The following is a 15,393-nucleotide window of genomic DNA, read 5'->3' as shown; positions in this document are numbered from 1 at the left end:
CTAGACTACCCCACTATAGGAAACATCCTCTCCACATCCACTCTATCTATGTTCTCTGGTCCTAGACTCCCCCCACTATAGAAAATATCCTCTCCACATCCACTCTATGTCCTCTGGTCCTAGACTCCCCCACTATAGCAAACATACTCCCCACATCCACTCGGTCTGTGTCCTCTGGTCCTAGACTCCCCCACTTTAGGAAACATCCTCTCCACATCCACTCTGTGTCCCCTGGTCCTAGACTCCCCCACTATAGGAAACATCCTCTCCACATCCACTCTATCCATGTCCTCTGGTCCTAGACTCCCCCACTATAGGAAACAACCTCTCCACATCCACTCTGTGTCCCCTGGTCCTAGACTCCCCCACTATAGGAAACATCCTCCCCACATCCACTCTATCTATGTCCTCTGGTCCTAGACTCCCCCACTATAGCAAATATCCTCCCCACATGCACTCTTTGTCCTCTGGTCCTAGACTCCCCCACTACAGGAAACATCCTCTCCACATCCACTCTGTGTCCTCTGGTCCTAGACTCCCCCACTTTAGGAAACATCCTCTCCACATCCACTCTGTGTCCTCTGGTCCTAGACTCCCCCACTATAGGAAACATCCTCTCCACATCCACTCTGTGTCCCCTGGTCCTAGACTCCCCCACTATAGGAAACATCCTCTCCACATCCACTCTATCCATGTCCTCTGGTCCTAGACTCCCCCACTATAGGAAACATCCTCTCTACATCCACTCTGTGTCCCCTGGTCCTAGACTCCCCCACTATAGGAAACATCCTCTCCACATCCACTCTGTGTCCCCTGGTCCTAGACTCCCCCACTATAGGAAACATCCTCTCCACATCCACTCTATCCGTGTCCTCTGGTCCTAGACTCCCCCACTATAGGAAACATCCTCTCCACATCCACTCTATCTGTGTCCTCTGGTCCTAGACTCCCCCACTATAGGAAACATCCTCTCCACATCCACTCTATCCGTCTCCTCTGGTCCTAGACTCCCCCACTATAGGAAACATCCTCTCCACATCCACTCTATCTGTGTCCTCTGGTCCTAGACTCCCCCACTATAGGAAACATCCTCTCCACATCCACTCTATCTGTGTCCTCTGGTCATAGACTCCCCCACTATAGGAAACATCCTCTCCACATCCACTCTATCTGTGTCCTCTGGTCCTAGACTCCCCCACTATAGGAAACATCCTCTCCACATCCACTCTATCCGTGTCCTCTGGTCCTAGACTCCCCTACTATAAGAAACATTCTCTGCACAACCAGTCTATCTGTGTCCTCTGGTCCTAGACTCCCCCACTATAGGAAACATCCTCTCCACATCCACTCTGTGTCCCCTGTTCCTAGACTCCCCCACTATAGGAAACATCCTCTCCACATCCACTCTATCCGTGTCCTCTGGTCCTAGACTCCCCCACTATAGGAAACATCCTCTCCACATCCACTCTATCCGTGTCCTCTGGTCCTAGACTCCCCCAATAGGAAACATCCTCTCCACATCCACTCTATCTGTGTCCTCTGGTTCTATACTCCCCCACTATAGCAAACATACTCCCCACATCCACTCGGTCTGTGTCCTCTGGTCCTAGACTCCCCCACTATAGGAAACATCCTCTCCACATCCACTCTATCTGTGTCCTCTGGTCCTAGACTCCCCCACTATAGGAAACATCCTCTCCACATCCACTCTATCCGTGTCCTCTGGTCCTAGGCTCCACCACTATAGGAAACATCCTCTCCACATCCACTCTATCTGTGTCCTCTGGTCCTAGACTCCCCCACTATAGCAAACATCCTCCCCACATCCACTGTATGTCCTCTGGTCCTAGACTCCCCCACTATAGCAAACATACTTCCCACATCCACTCGGTCTGTGTCCTCTGGTCCTAGACTACCCCACTATAGGAAACATCCTCTCCACATCCACTCTATCTATGTTCTCTGGTCCTAGACTCCCCCCACTATAGAAAATATCCTCTCCACATCCACTCTATGTCCTCTGGTCCTAGACTCCCCCACTATAGGAAACATCCTGTCCACAACCACTCTGTGTCCCCGGTCCTAGACTCCCCCACTATAGCAAACATCCTCCCCACATCCACTCTTTGTCCTCTGGTCCTAGACTCCCCCACTATAGGAAACATCGTCCCCACATCCACTCTGTGTCCTCTGGTCCTAGACTCCCCCACTTTAGGAAATATCCTCTCCACATCCACTCTGTGTCCCCTGGTCCTAGACTCCCCCACTATAGGAAACATCCTGTCCACATCCACTCTATCTGTGTCCTCTGGTCCTAGACTCCCCCACTATAGCAAACATCCTCCCCACATCCACTGTATGTCCTCTGGTCCTAGACTCCCCCACTATAGCAAACATCCTCTCCACATCCACTCTGTGTCCCCTGGTCCTAGACTCCCCCACTATAGGAAACATCCTCTCCACATCCACTCTATCTGTGTCCTCTGGTCCTAGACTCCCCCACTATAGCAAACATCCTCTCCACATCCACTCTATCCATGTCCTCTGGTCCTAGACTCCCCCACTATAGGAAACAACCTCTCCACATCCACTCTGTGTCCCCTGGTCCTAGACTCCCCCACTATAGGAAACATCCTCCCCACATCCACTCTATCTATGTCCTCTGGTCCTAGACTCCCCCACTATAGCAAATATCCTCCCCACATCCACTCTTTGTCCTCTGGTCCTAGACTCCCCCACTATAGGAAACATCCTCTCCACATCCACTCTGTGTCCTCTGGTCCTAGACTCCCCCACTTTAGGAAACATCCTCTCCACATCCACTCTGTGTCCTCTGGTCCTAGACTCCCCCACTATAGGAAACATCCTCTCCACATCCACTCTGTGTCCCCTGGTCCTAGACTCCCCCACTATAGGAAACATCCTCTCCACATCCACTCTATCCATGTCCTCTGGTCCTAGACTCCCCCACTATAGGAAACATCCTCTCTACATCCACTCTGTGTCCCCTGGTCCTAGACTCCCCCACTATAGGAAACATCCTCTCCACATCCACTCTGTGTCCCCTGGTCCTAGACTCCCCCACTATAGGAAACATCCTTTCCACATCCACTCTATCTGTGTCCTCTGGTCCTAGACTCCCCCACTATAGCAAACATCCTCCCCACATCCACTGTATGTCCTCTGGTCCTAGACTCCCCCACTATAGCAAACATACTTCCCACATCCACTCGGTCTGTGTCCTCTGGTCCTAGACTACCCCACTATAGGAAACATCCTCTCCACATCCACTCTATCTATGTTCTCTGGTCCTAGACTCCCCCCACTATAGAAAATATCCTCTCCACATCCACTCTATGTCCTCTGGTCCTAGACTCCCCCACTATAGGAAACATCCTGTCCACAACCACTCTGTGTCCCCGGTCCTAGACTCCCCCACTATAGCAAACATCCTCCCCACATCCACTCTTTGTCCTCTGGTCCTAGACTCCCACACTATAGGAAACATCGTCCCCACATCCACTCTGTGTCCTCTGGTCCTAGACTCCCCCACTTTAGGAAATATCCTCTCCACATCCACTCTGTGTCCCCTGGTCCTAGACTCCCCCACTATAGGAAACATCCTGTCCACATCCACTCTATCTGTGTCCTCTGGTCCTAGACTCCCCCACTATAGCAAACATCCTCCCCACATCCACTGTATGTCCTCTGGTCCTAGACTCCCCCACTATAGCAAACATACTCCCCACATCCACTCGGTCTGTGTCCTCTGGTCCTAGACTCCCCCACTTTAGGAAACATCCTCTCCACATCCACTCTGTGTCCCCTGGTCCTAGACTCCCCCACTATAGGAAACATCCTCTCCACATCCACTCTATCCATGTCCTCTGGTCCTAGACTCCCCCACTATAGGAAACAACCTCTCCACATCCACTCTGTGTCCCCTGGTCCTAGACTCCCCCACTATAGGAAACATCCTCCCCACATCCACTCTATCTATGTCCTCTGGTCCTAGACTCCCCCACTATAGCAAATATCCTCCCCACATCCACTCTTTGTCCTCTGGTCCTAGACTCCCCCACTATAGGAAACATCCTCTCCACATCCACTCTGTGTCCTCTGGTCCTAGACTCCCCCACTTTAGGAAACATCCTCTCCACATCCACTCTGTGTCCTCTGGTCCTAGACTCCCCCACTATAGGAAACATCCTCTCCACATCCACTCTGTGTCCCCTGGTCCTAGACTCCCCCACTATAAGAAACATCCTCTCCACATCCACTCTATACATGTCCTCTGGTCCTAGACTCCCCCACTATAGGAAACATCCTCTCTACATCCACTCTGTGTCCCCTGGTCCTAGACTCCCCCACTATAGGAAACATCCTCTCCACATCCACTCTGTGTCCCCTGGTCCTAGACTCCCCCACTATAGGAAACATCCTCTCCACATCCACTCTATCCGTGTCCTCTGGTCCTAGATTCCTCCACTATAGGAAACATCCTCTCCACATCCACTCTATCCGTGTCCTCTGGTCCTAGACTCCCCCACTATAGGAAACATCCTCTCCACATCCACTCTAACTGTGTCCTCTGGTCCTAGACTCCCTCACTATAGGAAACATCCTCTCCACATCCACTCTATCCGTGTCCTCTGGTCCTAGACTCCCCCACTATAGGAAACATCCTCTCCACATCCACTCTATCTGTGTCCTCTGGTCCTAGACTCCCCCACTATAGGAAACATCCTCTCCACATCCACTGTATCTGTGTCCTCTGGTCCAAGACTCTCCCACTATAGGAAACATCCTCTCCACATCAACTCTATCCGTGTCCTCTGGTCCTAGACTTCCCCACTATAGGAAACATCCTCTCCACATCCACTCTGTGTCCTCTGGTCCTAGACTCCCCCACTATAGGAAACATCCTCTCCACATCCACTCTATCTGTGTCCTCTGGTCCTAGACTCCCCCTCTATAGGAAACATCCTCTCCACATCCACTCTGTGTCCTCTGGTCCTAGACTCCCCCACTTTAGGAAATATCCTCTCCACATCCACTCTGTGTCCCCTGGTCCTAGACTCCCCCACTATAGGAAACATCCTGTCCACATCCACTCTATCTGTGTCCTCTGGTCCTAGACTCCCCCACTATAGCAAACATCCTCCCCACATCCACTGTATGTCCTCTGGTCCTAGACTCCCCCACTATAGCAAACATACTCCCCACATCCACTCGGTCTGTGTCCTCTGGTCCTAGACTCCCCCACTTTAGGAAACATCCTCTCCACATCCACTCTGTGTCCCCTGGTCCTAGACTCCCCCACTATAGGAAACATCCTCTCCACATCCACTCTATCCATGTCCTCTGGTCCTAGACTCCCCCACTATAGGAAACAACCTCTCCACATCCACTCTGTGTCCCCTGGTCCTAGACTCCCCCACTATAGGAAACATCCTCCCCACATCCACTCTATCTATGTCCTCTGGTCCTAGACTCCCCCACTATAGCAAATATCCTCCCCACATCCACTCTTTGTCCTCTGGTCCTAGACTCCCCCACTATAGGAAACATCCTCTCCACATCCACTCTGTGTCCTCTGGTCCTAGACTCCCCCACTTTAGGAAACATCCTCTCCACATCCACTCTGTGTCCTCTGGTCCTAGACTCCCCCACTATAGGAAACATCCTCTCCACATCCACTCTGTGTCCCCTGGTCCTAGACTCCCCCACTATAGGAAACATCCTCTCCACATCCACTCTATCCATGTCCTCTGGTCCTAGACTCCCCCACTATAGGAAACATCCTCTCTACATCCACTCTGTGTCCCCTGGTCCTAGACTCCCCCACTATAGGAAACATCCTCTCCACATCCACTCTGTGTCCCCTGGTCCTAGACTCCCCCACTATAGGAAACATCCTCTCCACATCCACTCTATCCGTGTCCTCTGGTCCTAGATTCCTCCACTATAGGAAACATCCTCTCCACATCCACTCTATCCGTGTCCTCTGGTCCTAGACTCCCCCACTATAGGAAACATCCTCTCCACATCCACTCTAACTGTGTCCTCTGGTCCTGGACTCCCTCACTATAGGAAACATCCTCTCCACATCCACTCTATCCGTGTCCTCTGGTCCTAGACTCCCCCACTATAGGAAACATCCTCTCCACATCCACTCTATCTGTGTCCTCTGGTCCTAGACTCCCCCACTATAGGAAACATCCTCTCCACATCCACTGTATCTGTGTCCTCTGGTCCTAGACTCTCCCACTATAGGAAACATCCTCTCCACATGAACTCTATCCGTGTCCTCTGGTCCTAGACTTCCCCACTATAGGAAACATCCTCTCCACATCCACTCTGTGTCCTCTGGTCCTAGACTCCCCCACTATAGGAAACATCCTCTCCACATCCACTCTATCTGTGTCCTCTGGTCCTAGACTCCCCCTCTATAGGAAACATCCTCTCCACATCCACTCTATCTGTGTCCTCTGGTCCTAGACTCCCCCACTATAGGAAACATCCTCTCCACATCCACTCTATCTGTGTCCTCTGGTCCTAGACTCCCCCACTATAGGAAACATCCTCTCCACATCCACTCTATGTGTGTCCTCTGGTCCTAGACTCCCCCATTATAGGAAACATCCTCTCCATATCCACTCTATCTGTGCCCTCTGGTCCTAGACTCCCCCACTATAGGAAGCATCCTCTCCATATCCACTCTATCTGTGCCCTCTGGTCCTAGACTCCCCCACTATAGGAAACATCCTCTCCACATCCACTCTATCTGTGTCCTCTGGTCCTAGACTCCCCCACTATAGGAAACATCCTCTCCACATCCACTCTACCTGTGTCCTCTGGTCCTAGACTCCCCCACTATAGGAATCATCCTCTCCACGTCCACTCTATCTGTGTCCTCTGGTCCTAGACTCCCCCACTATAGGAAACATCCTCTCCACATCCACTCTATCTGTGCCCTCTGGTCCTAGACTCCCCCACTATAGGAAACTTCCTCTCCACATCCACTCTATCTGTGTCCTCTGGTCCGAGACTCCCCCACTATAGGAAACATCCTCTCCACATCCACTCTATCTGTGTCCTCTGGTCCTAGACTCCCCCACTATAGGAAACATTCTCTGCACTACCACTCTATCTTGACCTTTCAAGACGATAAGTTTCACTGAGACCCCCCCCCCCCCCACCGGTCTTCAAAACCAGTACAGACCCAGAGCTGTCAAACACTCCTCATACCCAACCATTCTCTTCTGACCGATTGCAGCACCAGCACATCCTTTCATGGATCGGGAGCCCAAAACTGCCGACAGTACTCCATGAGATCTGCAAAATGCCCCAGCGTTACATCCTTGTTTTTATATTCTAGTCCTCTGGAAATGGAAGCACCCAAGTCGATGCCGAAAGTTTGTTGTTTCCGCTGGAAGGGCTAATGGCCATTCTTCACATCTGACCACTTGCTCCCCTCTCTATCTTTGCCCCCCATAAGACATAGGAGCAGAATAAGGCCATTCATCCCATCAAGTTTTGCTTCCTCCTCCCCCCACACTCCCTCCTTGTTTCACTTCCTGCTTCACACAAAACCCTCTATGCATTTTACCCCTCTCCTCCTCCTCCTAAGCTCCTTCCCCCGATCTCCTTCACTTGAACAGGAGCAGGCCATTCAGCCCACTATATACATGCTGACCACAATTCCAGTCTCCATCTCCCTCCATATGGTTCATATCCCATCATCCCCTGCACATTCATGTGTCTGTCTAAAACTCCTCTATCGTATCTGCCTCCACCCCCACCCCGGCAGCTCATTCCACACACCCACCACTCCCTGTGTAAAAACCCTCGCTCTGCACAGCTCCTTTAAACTACACCATCAATGCGTGCCCTCTGGTGTTGGACATTTCAACCCTGGGAAACAGACACTCCCTGTCCACTCTGTGTCTGCCTCTCAAAATCTTATAAACCTCGATCAGATCTCCCCTCAGCCTCCGACACTCCAGAGAAAACAACCCAAGTTTGTCCGGCCTCTCGTGACAGCACACACCCTCTAAACCGGGCAGCATCGGGGTGAACCTCTTCTGCCCCGTCTCCAAAGCCTCGACATCCCTCCTAGAAAGGGCCGACCAGAACTGCAAACAATATTCCAGTTGTGGCCTAACCGGAATTTTATAAAATTAGTGTAAAGAGGGTTTCTTCTTTTTTGTTAACTGGCAGGAATGCTAATTTACTGATAACGAGAATGGTATTCCTTTGTAAACCAAATGGGGATTAATGTTCTTTCTTCTGAGTCTGTAAGCTTTTGTTGACGGGCTTTTGGGCAGATCGGCGCGAGGGGGTCGAGAGAGAGGACGCAATGCTCTAAGCTGGGCGAGGATCGGACCCCAAAGGGGGGTCCGAGGCCGGGAGATTCTCCGAGGGGGGGGGGGGGAATGAAGCTAGATGTGCTTGGTTGACCACTCGGAGGGTCCTGAGCTGTTTGGAGGGTCGAGGAGTTCGGAGGGTCCTGAGCTGCGAGTCGAGGAGTTCGGAGGGGAGCGAATGGCGGCCAGAAGACTTCAGTAATTGAGCTCCAACGGCTGTGCACGAAGTGGTTTGGACTTTGATAAGTTTGGCGCCTTTTCTTTAATTTTCTCTTTATATATACTGTATCGTTATTAATCACTTAGTTATAGTAACCTTTATAAATTGTACTCATTTAATTTCATATGGTGTACCGTCTGTTTTTTGGGCCAGGCGGGGACATCACACAGCATCCACACCAGCTGATTACCCAGTTTGGCGGGGCCGAAGGCTGCTCCCCCTAGACAAGAACGAGCTGAGCGAGCCTGAGGCGACCCAGGGAGTTACATTAGCATAACCTCCTGACTTTTGAACTCTTTGCCTGGACTGATAAAAGCGTTCTTCACCACCCTGTCGACCTGAGAGCCACCATCAGGAAGCCCTGAACCTGGAACTGAAGATCGCTTTGCTCATTAAGACAGGTCGGAGTTCCCTGAGACGACCCTTTACAAGATCCAGTCTGTCAGCGGTGAGTGGCCGTTCCCGCCAGATGAGACCCTCGCCCCACTTCCCCTCCAGCTGGAAAACTGGCCCTGCCCAGCCCCGCGTGGGTGAAGCCACAGAAATCGACCAGACGAGCGGAAATCCTTCTCGGCAGCCGAGTGAATTCGGGGTTCCCGCCGTAACGCCGACCAGCGATCGCCCAGGCCGCGGAGAGATGTCCAGGGAGGGTCTGGTGCTGTGGTGCGGAGTGGGGTGGGGGGGGTTTGTTTTGTTATGTTAAGCAGTCCCTCGCTCGGGGGAGGGGGCTGCTCTCTGGGAACAGTGAGGGGCTGAGAACAAGGGTCTTCCTGACCACCACCCCCTTCCTCCCACACCCCCCTCTTCTCCTTGCCCATTTTGTCCTCACCCTACCCCTCCTATACCCCACTCCAATCCTTCCCTCCATCATGCATCCTCTCCCCCTCTATATATCTCCACTAAGCACCCACCTCCCTCCCTTTTCCATTCTTCTGCTCCCTTCCCTGCAACCCTCCTTCCAACTCCTCGCTCTCCAAATTCCCCAAACCCACCATTCTGCCTCTCCCACTTACCTCTCCATTGCCCCATCTCCCGCCTCTCTTCCCCCCTTCCACATCCTCGTCCCTTACTCTCTCTCCCCACACCTCATCACCCCCCTTTGCTCCTCCCTCCAAGGTCCCCTCTCTGCTTTCCCTAAGCCCCTGCTCTCTTCCCGCAGTCCTTCACCGCCTGTCCGTTCCCCTTCCCACCCCGCTGACAGTAAGAGAAGGGAGGCCAGTTGGGATGGAGCTGGTTTATTAAAGGGGGGTGTCGGGAGGTCCTCGCTCGCTGCTCCTGACACATTGTAGCCCCCCCCCCACAGCCAAGCCAGAGCGGAGCGGGTACCGAGTGGGGGGCCGTGGGGACCCTGAGACCCTCGCCGTGCCCATGATGTCACAGTCGAGCGTGGAGTGAACCCCCCCACCGCTACCCTGACTCTGGACCAGCAACCCCTGCCACCCAAAGCGAAGGGAAATGGGTGACCCCCCACCTCCTTCCTCCTGACTGGGCAGAAAAGAGTGAGGGAACGTGAGAGGGGGAGGATGGGAGGAAGAGGGGGAGGGAAAGGAGGAGGGCGGCAGGCAGGGGCGGAGAGGGATGAGGATAGGGGTGGTGAGAGAAGCCAGATTGGGGGGGGTGAGGAAGGGGAACGGAGAGGGGGGAAGGGGCCGAGTAGCATCACACCGTGGACAGAACAGTCCTGGTAGTCCCAGCTCCCCGTAGCCCAAGGACGGCCAGATTGTCCCCTGCCACCCACTTGCCGGTGTGAGTGTACACATCGAGCACGGTGCCCGGCCCGGCTGATTCCTCGGGTGGAGGGGTGGGCGGGGATGTGGAGTTCTCCTGATCGCTACCCCACCATGGTTCAAAGATTATTCACACCTCTGTGTCCTCTGGTCAGAGCTCAAGGGGAGCTCCTCTACCATAACTGGTATTCAATTGCTGGGACAATAATGTCTGCCTGAGTTTGCAGAGGGATTCAATAGGTGGTAGGAGGAGGGGGTCAGAGGCGGTGGGGGGGCCAGTACGGAGTTGGTGACCGGAGGAGAGGGGATCAGAGGGTGGAGGCTATTGGGATAGACGGGAGGGGAGGGGAAAGGGGTGAGGGAGCGGGAGGATTTGGGGATTGACAGCAAAGAAACCATCTCAACTTCAGAAGGAAAGGAGCGAGTGAGCGAAGTGTGTGCAGGAGTAGAGGGAGAGGAAGGAGGAGTGGGAAGGGGAGCGGAGAGGGGCAGAGAGGGGTGGGAGGGGGAGAAAGGGGAGAGGGGAGAGAGGGGTGGGGGAGAGGAGAAAGGATTTTGAGAGAGGTGGGGAGAGGAGAGAGGGGTGGGGAGAGGAGAGAGGGTTTTGAGAGAGGAGGGGTGGGGGAGAGGAGAGGGTTTTGAGAGAGGAGGGGTGGGGAGAGGAGAGAGAGGGGTGGGGGAGAAGGGGAGAGGAGAAAGGATTTTGAGAGAGGGGTGGGGAGAGGAGAGAGGGTTTTGAGAGAAGGGTGGGGAGAGGAGGGGGGAGGAATGGGGGAGAGAGATGGGGGTATGTGAAAGAGAGGGACATGCATGCATGGTAGAGTGTGTATACATGCACACGTATGTGGGTGTGTACATGTGAGAGTGAGAGTGTGCGAGGCCAGCTCCCCCCAGTCAGTCAGACAACTTCAGTAACAAAGTGGGGTGTGGGGAGTGGGGCTTCAGCCCATCATTTACAACCACGGAAACACTGTACAAACACGAGCCACTCTGCCTATTTATACAGGATGTCGTAATGTCCCGGCCTGTACAAGAGGAAGACACGGGGCTCCGAGCCCTCGGGGAAGACGTGCTGGTTGGTGCTGTTGCCCTCGCCACGGTCCATGTACTCTACGCGGATGGAGGTGTCCAGCGCCTGGGCCAGCGCGATGATGTGGATGTGGTCACTCTCCTTGGCCATTGGCTCCACCTCCTGCGGGCATTGTTCAGGGGCAAACACAGTCATTCAACTGCCCCTTCTCTCCCCCTCCCTCCCCAACCACCCCCACTGCCACCCTTCACCTTCCATAAACACTCACCAAGTAGAACTCAGCCATTCTCCCCATCGGCTCTATTCTAACCCACAGGCCAATCCAATTTCCCCAGGCTTTCTCTTGTGATTTCACTTCCTCCTCCACCTCACTCTCATCCCTCTCCCTCCCCTCATCCGTCTTCCCTCTCCCTCCCCTCATTCCTTCTCCTCCACACCCTCTTCTCTTATCCTCCCCTGCCTCACTCCCCTCATACCTCCTCCTCCCCTTCCTTTCCCCTCATCTATCCTCATGCCCCCTCCCTCCTTCCATTCCATTCTCCTCCCCGGTGCCTCCCCTCGCCTCCATCTCCTCTTCCCCGTGCCGCTCACACCCTCACCTGCTGGCAGAACTCCTTGACTGTCCGCCCGCCCTCGATGAAGTGCTCGAAGAAGCCGGACTCGCGCTGCAGGTAGCCCGAGGTGAGGAGGCGGAGGTAGACCACCAGGTAGTCCGACGTGCTCTGGTCATTGAAGGCCGTCAGGAGGTCGGCCAGGGAGCCCTGCTTCTCCACCAGCTCGATCACGTCCATGAACTGTCAGCGAGACAACACTCGTGGTCAGGGGCGGCACCTTGGGGTGGCGGGGGGGGCTTCTAACTTCCTCTGATCCATGCACACGTCTGCCAACTTATTTACTAATGGCGATACTGCACGGCACAGGATGCCCTGGCCCATCGAGCAACCCACCGACTTCACCCCAGCCTAATCACGGGTCAACCTACAGTGACCCAACCGGTAACCAGGGCACCCGGAGGAGACCCATGCGGTCACGGTGGCCCCCCGCCCCTACTGAGGCATCGACAGCAGCTCACTGGAAGTTTGCTCGGCCCTGTGGGTTCCGTGACCTCGTGTCTTCGAGGCTGGGATCCCTCCTCTCCCGGGAACGAGGTCTTTGGAGCTTCTGCTGGCACGTCTGTAGCTCGGGGTTTTTCCAGGGTGGGGTTGCTAGCCCCATACCCAACCCTCCTCCTTCCACAGCCGGGCTTGGGACTGTCCGTGGCAAAGTTACGTGCCTGCCTAAGAGTTTCTTAAACGTGTGCACGCTCTACCCATTTGTCCCTCGTTCACAGAGTAACAGAGCACAGTACAGGCCATTCGGCCCACAACATCATGCCGACCCTTTAACCTACTGAGTACCCCTGGGGCTGTCCCCCTTAACAACGAGTACTCCTGTGTTTGAGTACTATTGGGGGAGGGGGAACAGCCTACCTGGGGTAAGTGATAGTGGCCGTGCCTCTGGCACAGAAGGGTAGGGAAAGGAAGAGGATGGGCAGCAGTGATAGGGGACTCTATAGTTAGGGGGTCAGACAGGCGATTCTGTGGACGCAGCAAAGAAACACGAATGGTTGTTTGCCCCCCAGGTGCCAGGGTCTGGGATGTTTCTGATCGCATCCACGATATCCTGCAGTGGGAGGGAGAACAGCCAGAGGTCATGGTACATTTTGGTACCAAAGACATAGGTAGGAAAAGGGAGGAGGTCCTGAAAACAGACTACAGGGAGTTAGGAAGGAAGTTGAGAAGCAGGACCTCAAAGGTAGTAATCTCGGAATTACTGCCTGTGCCACGTGACAGTGAGAATAGGAATAGAGAGAGGTCGAGGATAAATGCGTGGCTGAGGGATGGAGCAGGGGGCAGGGATTCAGATTTCTGGATCCTGACCCGTACAAAGTAGATGGGTTGCACTTGAATCCGAGGGGGACCAATATCCTGGCGGGGAGGTTTGCTAAGGCTTTTGGGAGAGTTTAAACTAGAATTGCTAGGGAGTGGGAACCGAACTGAAGATATGGAGGAAAAGGTGGTTGGCTCACATGCTACAACTGTACAGGGTACTGGTGAGGCCGCACCCGGAGTACTGTGTGCAGTTCTGGTCTCCGTAATTAAGAAGGGATATACTGGCTTTGGAGGCGGTGCAGAGGAGGTTCACCAGGTTGAGTCCAGGGATGAGGGGGTTAACCTATGAGGAGAGTTTGAGTTGCCTGGGACTGCACTCTCTGGAATTCAGAAGAATGAGAGGGGATCTTATAGAAACATACAAAATTTTGAAAGGGATAGATGAGATAGAAGTAGGAAAGTTGTTTCCATTGGTGGGTGAGACTAGAACTAGGGGACATTGCCTCAAGATTCAGGGGAATAGATTTGGGACGGAGATGAGGAGAAACTGTTTTTCCCAGAGGGTGGTGAATCTGTGGAATTCTCTGCCCAGGGAAGCAGTTGAGGTTTCTTCGCTAAATATATTTAAGAAACAGTTAGGAAGGTTTTTACATAGTAGGGGAATTAAGGGTTATGGGGTAAAGGCAGGTAGTTGCAGCTGAGTTTATGGAGAGATCAGCTGTGATCTTATTGAATGGTGGGGCAGGCTCGATGGGCCGGATGGCTGACTCCTGCTTCTATTTCCTATGCTCTTATATTCATATGGAGAAAGCTTGTAGACAGTGCGAAAGGGAGGACAGGCAGGTGATAGAGAAGGGACGTGCTCAGACCGATGGTTTAAGATGTGTCTATTTTAATGCAAGGAGTATCGTGAATAAAGCGGATGAGCTTCGAGCGTGGATCAGTACTCGGAGCTGTGATGTTGTGGCCATTACAGAGACTTGACGGCTCAGGGGCAGGATTGGTTGCTTAGAGTGCCAGGCTTTAAATGTTTCAGAAAGGACAGGGAGGGAGGCAAAAGAGGTGGGGGCGTGTTGATCAGAGATAGTGTCACGGCTGCAGACCACCCAATAGTAACAGGGATATTGATGAGCAGATGTGGAGGATCAAAGGTATCTTTGAGTCCGTCCATAGGACACTCAAAGCTGCTGCGCATGTTGACTCTGTGGTTTAGAAAGCATACGGTGTATTGGCCTTCATCAACTGTGGGATTCAGTTTAAAAACCGAGAGGTAATGTTGCAGCTGTATGGGACCCACTTGGAGTACTGTGCTCAGTTCTGGTCGCCTCACTACAGGAAGGACATGGAAACCATAGAGGAGATTTACAAGGATGTTGCCTGGATTGGGGAGCATGCCTTATGAGAATAGGTTGAGTGAACTCGGCCTTTTTTCCTTGGAGCGACGGAGGACGAGAGGTGACCTGATAGAGGTGTATATAAGATGACGAGAGGCATTGATCGTGTGGATAGTCAGAGGCTTTTTCCCAGGGCTGAAATGGTTGCCACGAGAGGACACAGTTTGAAGGTGCTTGGAAGTAGGTAGAGAGGAGATTTTTACCGAGAGAGTGGTGAATGCGTGGAAGGGGCTGCCGGCGACAGTGGTGGAGACGGATACAATAGGGTCTTTTAAGAGACTCCTGGATAGGTACATAGAGCTTAGAAATGAGTAATTTTACCTTTGTCATAATGTTTAGGCCATTTGGCCCACCGAGTCTGCTCTGCCATTCCATCATGGCTGATACATTATTCCTCTCAACCCCATTCTCCCAAATCCTTTGACACCTTCACAAATCAAGGACCTCTGCTTTCAATACACCCAGGGACGGCCTCAACAGCCATTTGTGGCAATGAATTCCACAGATGCACCACCATCTGGCTAAAAGAAATTCCTCATCACCTCTGTCCTAAATGGATGTCCTTCTGTTCTGAGGCTGTGCCCTCTATTCCTAGACTCCCTCTATAGGAAACATCCTCTCCACATCCACTCTATCTGTGTCCTCTGGTCCTAGACTCCCTCACTATAGGAAACATCCTCTCCACATCCACTCTATCTGTGTCCTCTGGTCCTAGACTCCTCCACTATAGGAAACATCCTCTCCACATCCACTCTACCTGTGTCCTCTGGCCCTAGACTCCC

General features: G+C 53.1%; 1 protein-coding gene across 3 annotated transcripts in view; it reads right to left on the bottom strand.

Moving 5' to 3' along the window:
- Nucleotides 1-10,555: 10,555 nt before the first annotated feature.
- Nucleotides 10,556-15,393, bottom strand: part of LOC132384082 (ubiquitin thioesterase OTUB1-like) — a 55,256-nt gene continuing 50,418 nt past the window's right edge. For all 3 annotated transcript variants that reach the window (XM_059955410.1, XM_059955411.1, XM_059955409.1), the window contains 2 exons: nt 11,946-12,140; nt 10,556-11,508 (listed from right to left, as the gene is read on the bottom strand). In XM_059955410.1, coding sequence (XP_059811393.1) covers nt 11,311-11,508; nt 11,946-12,140 — 393 coding nt within the window. In that variant the 3' untranslated portion in view covers nt 10,556-11,310. The remainder of the gene's footprint in view (nt 11,509-11,945; nt 12,141-15,393) is intronic.

This window comes from Hypanus sabinus, chromosome 31, assembly GCF_030144855.1.
Source record: "Hypanus sabinus isolate sHypSab1 chromosome 31, sHypSab1.hap1, whole genome shotgun sequence".
Lineage (NCBI taxonomy): Eukaryota > Metazoa > Chordata > Chondrichthyes > Myliobatiformes > Dasyatidae > Hypanus > Hypanus sabinus.
The sequence above is the reverse complement of the archived record's forward strand: the minus strand, read 5'-3'. Positions and strand labels throughout refer to the sequence as shown.